The sequence below is a fragment of the Perna viridis genome, chromosome 4, assembly GCF_037379345.1.
Source record: "Perna viridis isolate PV_CMFRI_1.1 ecotype Kerala chromosome 4, ASM3737934v1, whole genome shotgun sequence".
Taxonomy (NCBI): Eukaryota; Metazoa; Mollusca; class Bivalvia; order Mytilida; family Mytilidae; genus Perna; species Perna viridis.
Window position 1 is genome coordinate 2,300,309 of NC_142448.1, and position 13,022 is coordinate 2,313,330.

The 13,022-nt window shown below is 33.5% G+C and overlaps 1 protein-coding gene across 4 annotated transcripts in view; it reads left to right on the top strand.

Moving 5' to 3' along the window:
• Nucleotides 1–1,459: 1,459 nt before the first annotated feature.
• Nucleotides 1,460–13,022, top strand: part of LOC148618431 (regulatory-associated protein of mTOR-like) — a 52,275-nt gene continuing 40,712 nt past the window's right edge. For all 4 annotated transcript variants that reach the window (XM_088577346.1, XM_088577348.1, XM_088577347.1 and 1 more), the window contains exons 1-11: nucleotides 1,460–1,757; nucleotides 2,730–2,832; nucleotides 3,742–3,902; nucleotides 4,390–4,470; nucleotides 6,572–6,718; nucleotides 7,353–7,531; nucleotides 9,114–9,173; nucleotides 10,051–10,151; nucleotides 10,646–10,790; nucleotides 10,927–11,107; nucleotides 12,059–12,142. In XM_088577346.1, coding sequence (XP_088433472.1) covers nucleotides 1,608–1,757; nucleotides 2,730–2,832; nucleotides 3,742–3,902; nucleotides 4,390–4,470; nucleotides 6,572–6,718; nucleotides 7,353–7,531; nucleotides 9,114–9,173; nucleotides 10,051–10,151; nucleotides 10,646–10,790; nucleotides 10,927–11,107; nucleotides 12,059–12,142 — 1,392 coding nt within the window. In that variant the 5' untranslated portion in view covers nucleotides 1,460–1,607. The remainder of the gene's footprint in view (nucleotides 1,758–2,729; nucleotides 2,833–3,741; nucleotides 3,903–4,389; nucleotides 4,471–6,571; nucleotides 6,719–7,352; nucleotides 7,532–9,113; nucleotides 9,174–10,050; nucleotides 10,152–10,645; nucleotides 10,791–10,926; nucleotides 11,108–12,058; nucleotides 12,143–13,022) is intronic.

Here is a 13,022-nt window from a genome sequence, read left to right on the forward strand (position 1 = left end):
TTAAAAAAGACCAGGTAAACGAGGCACCGAAGAAAAAGTAATAGCCTCCTACAAGGCCCGGGGTTCAATTTTGTGGCGGTCCGAGACCATTTACACCTTAGTCCTGTAGAAAGTAATTTACAAGTATTGTCCATTAACGACATTTCTTTTGTTTAATGGTTACCTTCAATATATCCACCAGAGCTCGAGATAAAGGAAACTACATAAACAGCTTGTTCTGCATTTTTTGGACCTACATCTCGAATTTGTTAACAGTGGTCATCTCAGCACTAATATTTTTAACAAAAGAAACGAATTTAATTTCAATATCATAAATTTTCCTTACCTGTGCAGCAATATATCTTCATCTCTTATACACATTGTGTTTATTTTTCACAACTGATTCCATACGCTAGAGCAATTACTGTCAACTCTGATTTCCTTGAACGCCATAAATATCTGCGTAACAGACTCCTGAATCAGGTGGGCCCATAGGCAGGAATTAGTACAGGGGGTTCTTTAGACTTGTAGAGCGAGTCCGGCATCTCGCACTGCGACTTTAATAATCACAAATTAGGGGTACGAGGAAATGCGTCTTAAAAGGTCTGTTACCAATTTCTTTTTTTAGATATCAGTCTTTGGTTGAAAAATATTTAGTTTCTTCTAAAATAATGAGTAATGATAGTTTTTTTTTTGTAAATTATTCTTGGTGCTTATTCTTGATGCAAAGTGACCAGTGATCTACCTATTATTACGCAAATGATGCAAATGCTAATTAATCCGCACCGGTATTTTCACGCGCTGTAAAACCTAGATTTATTGTTTTGTTGCGCGCACCTGTCAAACTGCTGTAAATAAACAAGAACATGTGGCTCCTCCGCGCATACATTTTCTTATAGTCTTCAAATTCTTTTTTTTTTGAAATTATATCAACGTGGAAATCACGAAATTAAAAAATCAAGCAAGAAAAGATAAAAAGAAGAGCTTTTGTTATCCATATGAATTTCGTTTGAAATACCTGTACCAAGTTAAAACCATTGCGGTACCAGCTGCTCCGGTGGTCTAATACCTATTTTGCCAGATTTGTTTTTGACTTGATTATTGACTTCATTATCGATCGGATTAGCGTTCCGTATTTTGTTGTTACCCTCATTTCATTTGAGCACAATTTTATTTCCTCCCAGATGTTTCCCCCATTCTACAAAAAGTCAAACACTTCCTACTACCTTGTGCATTTAAAACAGGAGTTCAAATGGAAACCCAGTTGTTCGATGATTTAAATACCGAAAAAGTTTTCACTTGCAATGTGGCACGTGTTCGAGTTTTGAAATTCCCGCTTTATTAACTTAAGTAAATAGTCTCTATAACGATCACCTTTTCTATATTAAAATGCAAACTTGTTACTTTGGCTATAAAATGTAATGTAAAATACAATTTACGTAAATATTTTTTTCACGTCAGTTTTAGATTATTTTTTACCGGTTTAGAGAGTAATAAAAGGAAAAAAGTAAACATGGCTGGAACTTGGAAAAGCATGACAAATTTTTCTTTGGTGTTTTTGTGTTTAATTTTAATGGCAGCATCAATTAACAGACTAAAATCAAGAAATTAATAACCTATAATCCAAAATGAATGGAGAGTTTGAGCTTAAAGCTGTTCATGATGATGAGGATGAAATGTCAGACTGGAATCTGCTCGTCGCTTTCAACGAACTTCGTCATTGGGAAAAAATTGAAGGGTCTAAAAAAGTTACACAAACATGGAGAATGAAGGAGAGGGTAATAATCATTTGCAATTTCTTGTAACGAACCAAGATGTAATTGTAGTTTCTGTAGATTATCTAACGGTCCTTATCCAAAGATCAACCCAAGACACCTGGTGTTCCTACACCTACAACATAAGAGGTTGGAATTCCTTTCCTCCATACCCCAACCTCTTACTTCTGAGCACCATATTGCTTAACGCTCTTTCCGATGTCCTTTGAAATCGGCCGAATTATAGTAAACTATTTACCATTTAAGATGTTTTATACAGTTTCTTTACCATAACACGTGAGAACGTGACTAAACTGCAGAAAAACAAATGACCTACCTGATGAGAAAATCCAGCAACCTTGGAAATCGTTTGTAAAAGCAGTCATAATGAACTTCATATTTGGTTTTTAGCTTTTTGAGTGTAATTCTGGTTGATAAAATTATGGATTTTAAAATTTGCGAAATGAACATATCAAATTAACCAACGAATTGCCTTTACCAGCTTTAAGTTTGTTTTGTCAAAATTATATTGTATTCTGTAAACTTACCGACCTAATTCAAAATGGCTGGTCATTTTGACAACTGTCTTCATAACAAATGTTTTCTAGGTATTTAACAAATATTTAGGATTTTATCGCTCGATTTCCAGTAGGTTAAACTTCTTTTATGTAAATAAGACTTGTAATATTTTAAAACACATATTTAGCTAATTCACATTTGCGGTGGCTTTCAACATGTCAGATGCTAGAGGTTAGGATGGCATCATGTAAAAAAATAGCTTGCCAGACAACCTCTAGCATTGCTGGTGTACAGGTGTTCCATGATAAGTTTAAGTGATTTAACCTATTTCCATTGCAATAAAAAGTTTGGATATTTCTGTTATAACCTGTATGAAGCAAAACATTGAATGATTATTTTAGTGTAGCTCATTAATTGGCTGTTATCTGCTTATGTAATAACGGTTATGTAGTAATGATTTTCTTTGCTTGGTTACAGATGAAAACTGTTAGTGTAGCCCTTGTTTTATGTTTGAATGTTGGCGTGGATCCACCTGATGTTGTGAAAACTTCACCCTGTGCTAGGCTGGAATGCTGGATAGGTACATACTGTTGATATGTTGTCTCTTCTTATCTTATTTATTTATTTGTAATTAGGGTATAGATAATCCTTCCTAAATGTTACTTTAATGTTTTGATGAAATAAGATGCCTCAATAATAAAACTACTTTTCTATCGACAGATGTCAGGTTAAACTGTGTATAATGTGGCTTTTGAAAATGTCATTTTTGATGTTTTTATCAGTTTTTACCTTTTATTTCTAAAGCAAAAGTAGATTGTTGATTAATGTAATTTGATAAAATGTTCAGTATTTTAATTTCTTTTTTTTAATGCAAATTTCAGAAGAATCTGTTGACCTTTCTTGGAATTATGGCCCCAGAAAGTGTCATTTTGACCATTCTTTGTTGTGTATGTCTGTTTTCCATGTCTGGTCTTTGTCCCTGGATTACATTCTTTTGATTACCGCTATAACCTTGGTTCCCTTGATTACTCTTTTCCTTGTTTTTGCTTGTTGTTAACAATACAATAGCAGATTGATAAATAATGTAAATTTAAAAAATATATAAAAGTATGTAAAGATCTATGATTGGTGCAAATTTGTTGATTGCATTTTTGAATGATTTTTTTTTGTAATTTTAGCATGTTGTCCAATTAACATAAGTAGAATGATGATTAATGTGTAAATGTTCAGTATCATGACAAACATTATCTGTACAAATTTGGTCAAAGGTGTTTGACCAGTTTTAGGTTTTGCAGGCATTCAAGTTTTTAAAAGGTATTAAACCAGGTGAGTGATTTAGTCTGTTATATTTTCTCAGGGAACTCTAGCTTAGTTATCATCACTTAATCACTCAACCAAAGGAGAAACATGGAAAATAAAACTTCATAAAATCAAGCAAGTAAATCTTATTATGTTCTTAGGCTAAGTTTATCACCATTTTCATTTACAGATCCATTGACAGCTGGTCCTCAAAAAACATTGGAGGCCATTGGTCTAAACCTGCAGAAACAGTACGAGAGGTGGCAACCCCGAGCCAGATACAAACAAAGTTTGGACCCGACAGTCGAGGAAGTAAAAAAGCTTTGTACTTCACTCAGAAGAAATGCTAAAGTAGGTTTTAACACAGTCTGTTGCCTTAAAGTAGGTTTTAACACAGTCTGTTGCCTTAAAGTAGCTTTTAACACAGTCTGTTGCCTTACAGTAGATTTTAACACAGTCTTAAAGTGTTTGCTTTTCTTAGTTATGTTGATGGTTTTGCTTAATTCTTTACATTTCGGAAAATAAAAAAATCACATGTAATAATTGTTGGTGAATATTGGTTTGGTAAACCTTTATATTAGTGAAGAGCTTACGAAAATGATGATCTTGTCTTATAAAAAGTACACATAATATAAGAGTAAGATTTGCCGTGTACAAAGTACACGGTACAAGAGTAAGATCAGCTGTATACAAAGTACACGATATAAGAGTAAGATCTTGTCTCATACTAAATACACACGATACAAAAGTAAGATATACTGTAAGTTGTTTGATGTGTTAGGACTACGTACATTAATAAAGGTTTTTGATTAATGACGTTTATACATCCTTTTAACAGGAGGAGAGAGTACTGTTTCATTATAATGGTCATGGAGTACCAAAACCAACCGTCAATGGAGAGATATGGGTTTTTAATAAGGTAAGTACATTCATGGTGTACAGAAACAAACCATCAGTGGAGAGAAACAGGTCTTGAGTAAGGTATGTACAGTGACTACCAAATAATGGTTGACCACATTTTTTGGTTATTTGTATACAATGTCTCTGCCACAAATCATTTCCTACTTATTCCATGTTAAATTTTGTCCCCTGTCAGGGATGGGGGATGTAGAATTCAGTTTTCTGTCCCTCCATTCAAAATGGGTTTCTGGGGCATTACTTTTGATTGCCATGTAGACTTTCATTAAACTTGCACAAAGGGTTTACAGCGATTGACAGCTTTTGTTGTTACAGTTTACCCCTGAATTACAAATTAATCAAATTATTTTACTACACAAGCTCTGTTCGGGAAAATAATAGGTTAGAAAGTTCAGAAGTTTATAAAACAAATGCCTGAAGTGACAACTTGCTGGAAGAAAAATTGACTTTTTTAGTCCGAAAAATAGGGTATAAATAAGCAAATCTTTATTCTATAGTTAATTGGCACTTTGCTTATAAAATACATTACATATACATAACAAATATAAAATTAAACTCTTTATAACTTGTGTACTAGTACATAACAATGGCCCCGTGCAGGTTCGGGTGTTAAAAGAATAGGCCTGCAGCAGTGCTAAGCTTGTCGTAAAAGGCGACTAAATAGTGCTCAGAACCCCAGGCAGAGCAACTGGGATGTGTGCCCCAGGTGGTTGAATGGGGCATCCCTGGCGTGTTACATGCTGGGGTTGTCAGGCTATAATACGGAAAACCTGACCGCAAACCATAGTGGTGCACCATATTGGGAAAGATGCCATGTTCCTCGCACGTTAAAGAACCCTACTGTGGTATTCTCCCAGAGTAGGAACCATAGTGCTCCGCCACAGGAGGCTAAATTACCTGACCCTACCCACCTCTCTGTATTTCCTGTGGCAATCAAAATTTGTCGACCCCATTGTCCTTGTGTCCCATCCCTTTTTCATTTCATCATTTCATGTTCATTTTATCTTCCATTTCATGTTCATCGTCTGAATATAGCTGAAATATTGCTGCTTGGACGTTAAACCCCAACAAACAAACAAACATACATAACAATGTACATGTAACAGAAGCAAATAAACATATACAATGAAATGCTGAAATTGGCCTAACCTCAAGAGAGGCCACCTCTCTTATGTGGCCACTTTTGGATTGCAGTATGGGTAGTCCATAGGAGAAGAACTACTGTATTAGATAAGGAAGACACCTATTGATTTTGGGGTCAGTATGTCAAAGGTCACACATATTGAATAAAATAGAATTTTTTTGGCTGAAAATTGGTTTCCAGGGAATAACTTTTCAAACTCACACAGTTGAAGGCTTGTGAGGTAAGGAAGACATTAATTTTGGAGTCACTAGATCAAAGGTCAAGGTCACATGTTGTTAATGGAATAGAATGGCCGAAAATCAGTTTTTGGGGCATAAGTTTTTATGATTTCTTTCATCAAACTCACAGTTTAAGGCTGATGAAGCAAGGAAGACACCCATTGATTTTGGGGTCAGTAGGTCAAAGATCACAGTCACACATACGTAATGAACTTTAAAATTTCAATTGGCCATTTTTTAACATTTTTTGTAGAAATATTTTATTTTAATGGGACATTTTCAATTGGGATATGGACAGAACATCTGTCACGAGAAAATAATCCTGTGAGTTCAAAATTGTTTAAAGGAAAATTTCCTTGATTCTTTTACAGAAATAACCCTAGTGCCTTGAATGTCAGTTTTACCAACAAACTTTAAATATGATATTGTTAGAAACTGAAGCACTCACTCTAAGTAAACTCTCAATAGTAGCTCTGAGGCTACCTTCATTGCAGTACTATTGAACAATTGATTTGCAATTTAATTGAACAACCTAGGGGGTACATGGCATTGGTTACTTGATATGTCTACTACAATGGCACTTAAACTAAACTGAAATTGAACATCAAGGTTACTCAATCCTACTTGATGTTCTTTCATAATGTTAATTGTTCATTGGACTCCAAATTCATTGTTTTAGAATATCCACAAAAGCCCTAAAATTGGGTATACTACCGTATGTTGTATTTTATGTATTACAGAGCTATACCCAGTACATTCCTCTATCAGTTTATGATCTACAGACTTGGATGGGTAGTCCATCAATATATGTCTATGACTGCTCCAAAGCAGGAACTATTGTCGAATCTTTCCAGCAATTCTCTTTACAAAGAGAGAATGAAATAGAAGTAAGTTGAATCAACAGACATATCTAGTTAGATATATCCTGAAACTAGGTAAGGGTTTGATCATAGATCTTACGTGTACATGTGTATAGTACTATAGTTTTTAGTAGAAATTAATCACACAGACATGTCATCAAAATTGAAACAGTTTTAAGGTCAGTAACAGAAACTTAACAGTATTATATGTTACTATGTTTATGAAAGATATTTATTAAATTGACTAAATACTGTGTACCGGTCTATTTAATTATCATTTAAGTGTTTTTTGAAAATTTTAACAATTTTTTTCTTCTCAAATGGGTGCCATATTTGTTTGAATTGTTATTGGAAGAAAGATAATTCTGGTTCACACACCACCAAAAGATAGAATACAGTCCTTATCTTTGGGAATGTCTGAATATGAGAGGACAATACTTCTTTGTTGCATTTTTGCCATCTGAGGAGGAAGTAGGCAACATCAGGGTGACTATTTTGCTCAAATTGCCTAGTACCGTGAACCTTGGAGACTTACGTTTTAATCATACATTAACTGGTTGTTATCATTGTAAGAGGTTTAGTTCAGTAACTGGAACTGTTTTTTTTTTCTATTACTAATGCCTCTAAGTTTTTGTAAGATATTATATTTGCAATATTTTAGTCTGGTGCATTGAATGGCAACAGTCGTTACTCTAGTAGTAATTCACCGACATCTTCTGTTAAAAACTGCATCCAATTAGCTGCCTGTGGTGCTAAAGAGTTACTACCCATGAATCCAGAGCTTCCAGCTGACTTATTTACTTCCTGTCTAACTACACCAATCAAAATAGCCCTCAAATGGTAGGTTCAAATGTGCAGTCAAACTTCACTCGCACAAACTCGGATGGCTCAAACACAATTCAAAGTACTTAATTTTTCTCTTATATAATCAATAGAAATAATCTTGGATTTCTCTATTTTTGATTTCTTGAACACTCGAACTGACTAGCTGGTTCCTTTGATAATAAACCCTACAGAATAACGCTCACTAATTTGAACTAGTCAGCCATTTTGTTAGCTTGGGTAATAAAACGTGTGAAAAATTGAAACCCTATCATTAATCAATGTGTCATTTTAATTAATTACTGGTAATATTTTAGTAATCACTAATTAGGAAGTTTTAATTGAACATTATACTTATTGAAGTTTTGAATGTTCCGAAGTTGGCATAATGAAAGCATTAAAGACATTTAGATGAAAAAAAATTATTGACCAAGGGACTTGATCTCTGAAAGGTTTTAAAAAGCAGACACAGCATTTTTAATGTCCACAAATTAACATAACCTTCCAAAAGTGAATGAAAGATATCCAAGAACTAATAAAAACTTGGTAGGAAGAGTAATCAAGGGAACCAAGGTTATAGCGGTAATCAAAATAATGTAATCTAGGGACAAAGACCAGACATGGAAAACAGACATGCACAACAAAGAACATGCAGTAACTAAAATTATACATACAAAGTAACAAAAGCAAATAAGCAACTCGGACTCCACTAAAAACTGGGAGCATGCACCAGTTGCACCGGTAGGGTAAGCGTCCTCTGCTTTTTTAGAAACACCCGCCGAGGAAGTAAGTAATTAACAATTAAGTCAAACTTGGACTGGAAAAGAAAAAAATCTGGAATTATACGAACTTCAATTTCTTGAACTCCAGATAACTGGAACACAATTCAATGGTCCTATGGAGTTTAAGCTACTGAGGTTGGACTATATATATGAATGTAGTTTTAGAAAAAAAACATATAGCCATTTAAAACTGATTATGTATAAAAACAAGACTCCAAGTAAATCTATATTTGAACCTTCTAGAAAAGAGGAAAAGACACAGATTTGCATGAAATTATTTTTTTAAACAAAACTTTAGTAAACGATAACAGTTGTTTTATATATCTTTATCTATTTACCTTCAGAGTATGTACTGTTTAGTCTTTGTCCTGCCTTAATGTTTTGTTAAGCATTTAGTCTGACCATGAGTCCTGCCTTAATGTTTTGTTAAGCATTTAGTCTGACCATGTGTACTGCCTTATTGTTTTGTTAAGCATTTAGTCTGTGTCCTGCCTTATAGTTTTGTTAAGCATTTAGTCTGTGTCCTGCCTTGAAGTTTTGTTAAGCATTTAGTCTGACCATGTGTCCTGCCGTAATGTTTTGTTAAGCATTTAGTCTGACCATGTGTCCTGCCTTATTGTTTTGTTAAGCATTTAGTCTGTGTCCTGCCTTATAGTTTTGTTAAGCATTTAGTCTGTGTCCTGCCTTAATGTTTTGTTAAGCATTTAGCCTGACCATGTGTCCTGCCTTAATGTTTTGTTAAGCATTTAGTCTGACCATCTGTCCTGATTTGTTTTGTATTTTGATAACTAATAGTTGAGTTATTTTGTTTTATGCAGGTATGTCCTACAGAATACCAGCAAACTTGTACCAGGGTTGAATGAAGAACTTGTTGACAAGTAAGACATTGTATATTATATCATATTAACTTTCTCACAGTTAGAGTCTGCTGTCCCAATTTAAATAAATCATTTCAGAAAGTGATGTTTTCTACAGGGAAAGTAAAACATAATAAACAACTCTCCCACACCAAACAACTATAAAGTACAAAAACAATATACATACATCGCGGGAAAATATCAAGTTCATTTATACTTGGAAGAAAACAAGTTAGAATCACCCAGGGAAGCCACCATGATCTGACCTGTTCCTTGTACAAATAATTTTAATATTTTCCAGTGATGTACATGTATTGTACATTTTTTTCTCAGAAACATTTTAATCTTTTAAACATTTAGACAGTTCCTACTGGTTATAGCAGTGTGCTTGACTAGAACCTAGTTTACAGGAGTTAAACAACCTATATGTTAAAATATTTTTTTTTTGTCTGTCACACTATGTTTGCATTTCCTATATATCCTCTATGTCAAAATCTGATAAAAATAAAATCTTACATATATCCAATGTTTTGAAGTACAAGACACATATATTGTAAATATAGAAATATTACCTGCATCTGTTAATGCATTTTAATGGTTTTGTGCAATAATGTGATTTAATTTTTTGTAATGAAAAAGTGATACTAAAGTTTTCATTGTTGCAGTTTCAACCCAATCACATTTTTAAAACTAGTACTTAAAAATCATAATAATTTACAAATTTACAGTAGAATATTAGTTCAAATTTCAAACTTTTAACCAGAATCAAACCATTAGACACCAATTCTTACACAGAAAGGCTAGACAGATTGTAAGTTGATAAGCTAATTAGAATAAAAGTTAATTCTTAATATTCTGATAGTTATATTTTATGACACACTAGAATCTTATTTTACAGAGTACCAGGTCAACTGAATGATAGAAGAACTATGTTAGGAGAGCTGAACTGGATATTTACTGCCATTACAGACACTATAGCATGGAATATCCTACCCAGAGGTTTATATTTACTTTACTATACCTCTTCACTAGGAGGGGGTATTCTGTTTTACCTGTGTCTATCCTGTCATTCAGTCAATCTGTAACACATTTTTTTTGTAACAAAATTTTCAGCTTGTGTAAATCACAGGCTGTTGATATTTTATATTAATAAGGGTGTGTTTTTGTACTCGTTTGGCATCTATTTCCTGTTTGCCAAAAAAAAAACTTGAATTTTCCTTGTACAGTTTTAGCTTTGATATGATTGATTGTATTGTATGAGGGACTGCATGATCAGGTGTCACATTTACTTTCTGTTTAATGTTTTAGGATTGCAGTGTAATCCATGTCAAAGAACACATATCAAGGTACTCCAGAATCACATTAATTGCATTGACATATTTGCAATTAGATGTTGAAAAGGTCAGCTTGATAAAACAAATGTTGCTGATGTTAACGATATATAATTTTGACCATACATCAAAGTAATTCAAATCAATGATTTTTCTTTGTAGAATTATTCCAGAAGTTATTTCGACAAGACCTGTTGGTTGCTAGTTTGTTTCGTAACTTTCTGCTGGCAGAGAGAATCATGCGATCGTACAACTGTACACCAACATCTAGTCCTAAACTACCTCCAACTTATCAACATCCTATGTGGTAAGCTAAACAGCATTCTACTTTTATATAATGATTTGATTAATGTTAAAGTAAGTTTCCTTTTCCATTTTTTTTTTCGAACAAGAACAAATGAATTTCCTGCAGCAACTTATTGCTAGTATGTTTTATAATTCAGGCAAGCATGGGATTTAGCCTTAGATCTTTGTCTCAGACAGCTGCCATCATTACTAGAAGATGAAAATGCCACATTTCAACATAGTCCATTCTTCACAGATCAGCTGACAGCCTTCCAAGTATGGTTATCTTATGGTTCAGAGTTACGGAGCCCTCCAGAGCAGCTGCCTATTGTTTTACAGGTGTTTACATCGTCACTTCTTGCTATTTTTAAAATAACTGTATACTACAGAGATCACATAGTTGTCACCTAAAAACTGAAACAAATTATATTGATGCTTCTCTACCAAACACATGGCATATATAGTTGTTATGTTCCCAATGAAGTTGGGGAACATATTGTTTTTACTTCTGTTTTAAAATTCTTCTTTCTTATAGCATCCCTCTTGTCCATGCATTTCCCCAGATAGGCTGAATGGATTGAAACCAAACTTGGCACAAAAATAGACAACCAAATGTGGATGGTCACAAATGTTTTGAAATTTCAAAATGGCTGCTGTCGAAACTTAAAAAAAAAGATTGTTAAAAAAAATCACAAAAAAAATATCACACGACAGTTTTTACTTGGTTTAAAAATAGGCCATTAGAAGGGCTTCCCATTGGCCATATTAAAATTTAAAAAGTGGTCACCATTCCAAGATGGTCACCACTCAAAAATAAAAAAATCGAAAAAATTCATGGAGCCATAGAAACTGATTTTAAATGTTCCTATGACACTGGGGGAGCTGGGGGGGGGGGCATCCTGTTATACTGTGTAATTATGCCTTGGTGCTGTTTAATTTTAATTCACATGGTCTTCTTGCAGCTTTCATAGTGAAAATTAAAATGTCTGTCAAGTGAAAATAAAGTCCTCTCTTTAGATGAAATGGTATTATTTTGAAAGCATGAAATATTAGACAATTAGTGTTAAATTACAATAAAAAAGTCTTCCTAAAAATTATATTGTAGTTTAATAATATATAAATAATAAATTATGTTAATCATTTAAACTAGATGAATTGAACAGTTACTAAGTAGATTTAATACCTTCATCAATCAGTGAGTAAGATATTAAGATATGAAGTTTTTTGTCAACTGAGTAGTGAACCTGCTGCTGTGATAAGTCACCATAGAATTTAATACTGTTTTTACAGGTGTTACTTAGTCAAGTACATAGACTGAGAGCTTTAGAATTACTAGGCAGGTTCCTTGATCTTGGGTCATGGGCTGTTAGCTTGGTAAGTACACATACTGGGAGCTTTAGAATTACTAGGCAGGTTCCTTGATCTTGGGTCATGGGCTGTTAGCTTGGTAAGTACACATACTGGGAGTTTTAGAATTACATAGGCAAATGTGCCACACATGAGAATCATATGGTTTGCATCATATGATTATCATATAAATTCAGCACCATATGATAATCATATGTTTCGGTATACATATGATTATCGCATGATTATTGCATGATTATCATATGATAATCATATGTTTTCACAAACATATGATTGTCATATGTTTTAAGCTAAAATTACCATATGAGAATCATATGATAATCATATGACAATCATATATTAATATCATATGATTGTCATATTATTACCATATGATTATCATATGAATCGAGCACCATATGATTATCATATGTGGCACATTTGGCTGTGTACTAGGCAGGTTCCTTGATCTTGGGTTATGGGCAGTTATCTTGGTAAGTACACATACTGAGAGTTTCAGAATTACTAGGTGGGTTCCTTGATCTTGGGTCATGGGCTGTTAGCTTGATAAGTACATAGTTTTGGTTGGTAAAATAGATCATTTATGAGAATGTTTTGTTATTGAGCTGTTTATTATCTAATCACTGAATTTCCAATCCTTTGTAAAATGTATTCACTTGACAAATAATAAAAATGTTGAAGAAATATAAAAATTCCCTTTCAATACATCTGAAAGTTGATTAGCCCAATGTAGTGATATTATTCAATAGATATTTGTAAAGAAGTCAGCATCTAACTTGGACTGAATCCAATAGAAGAATAGAATATCCTTTTTTGAGCTCAATCACTGTTCACCAGTATTGTATCTTTATTTGATTTTTTTATGCCCCCACAACGATAAGTTGGG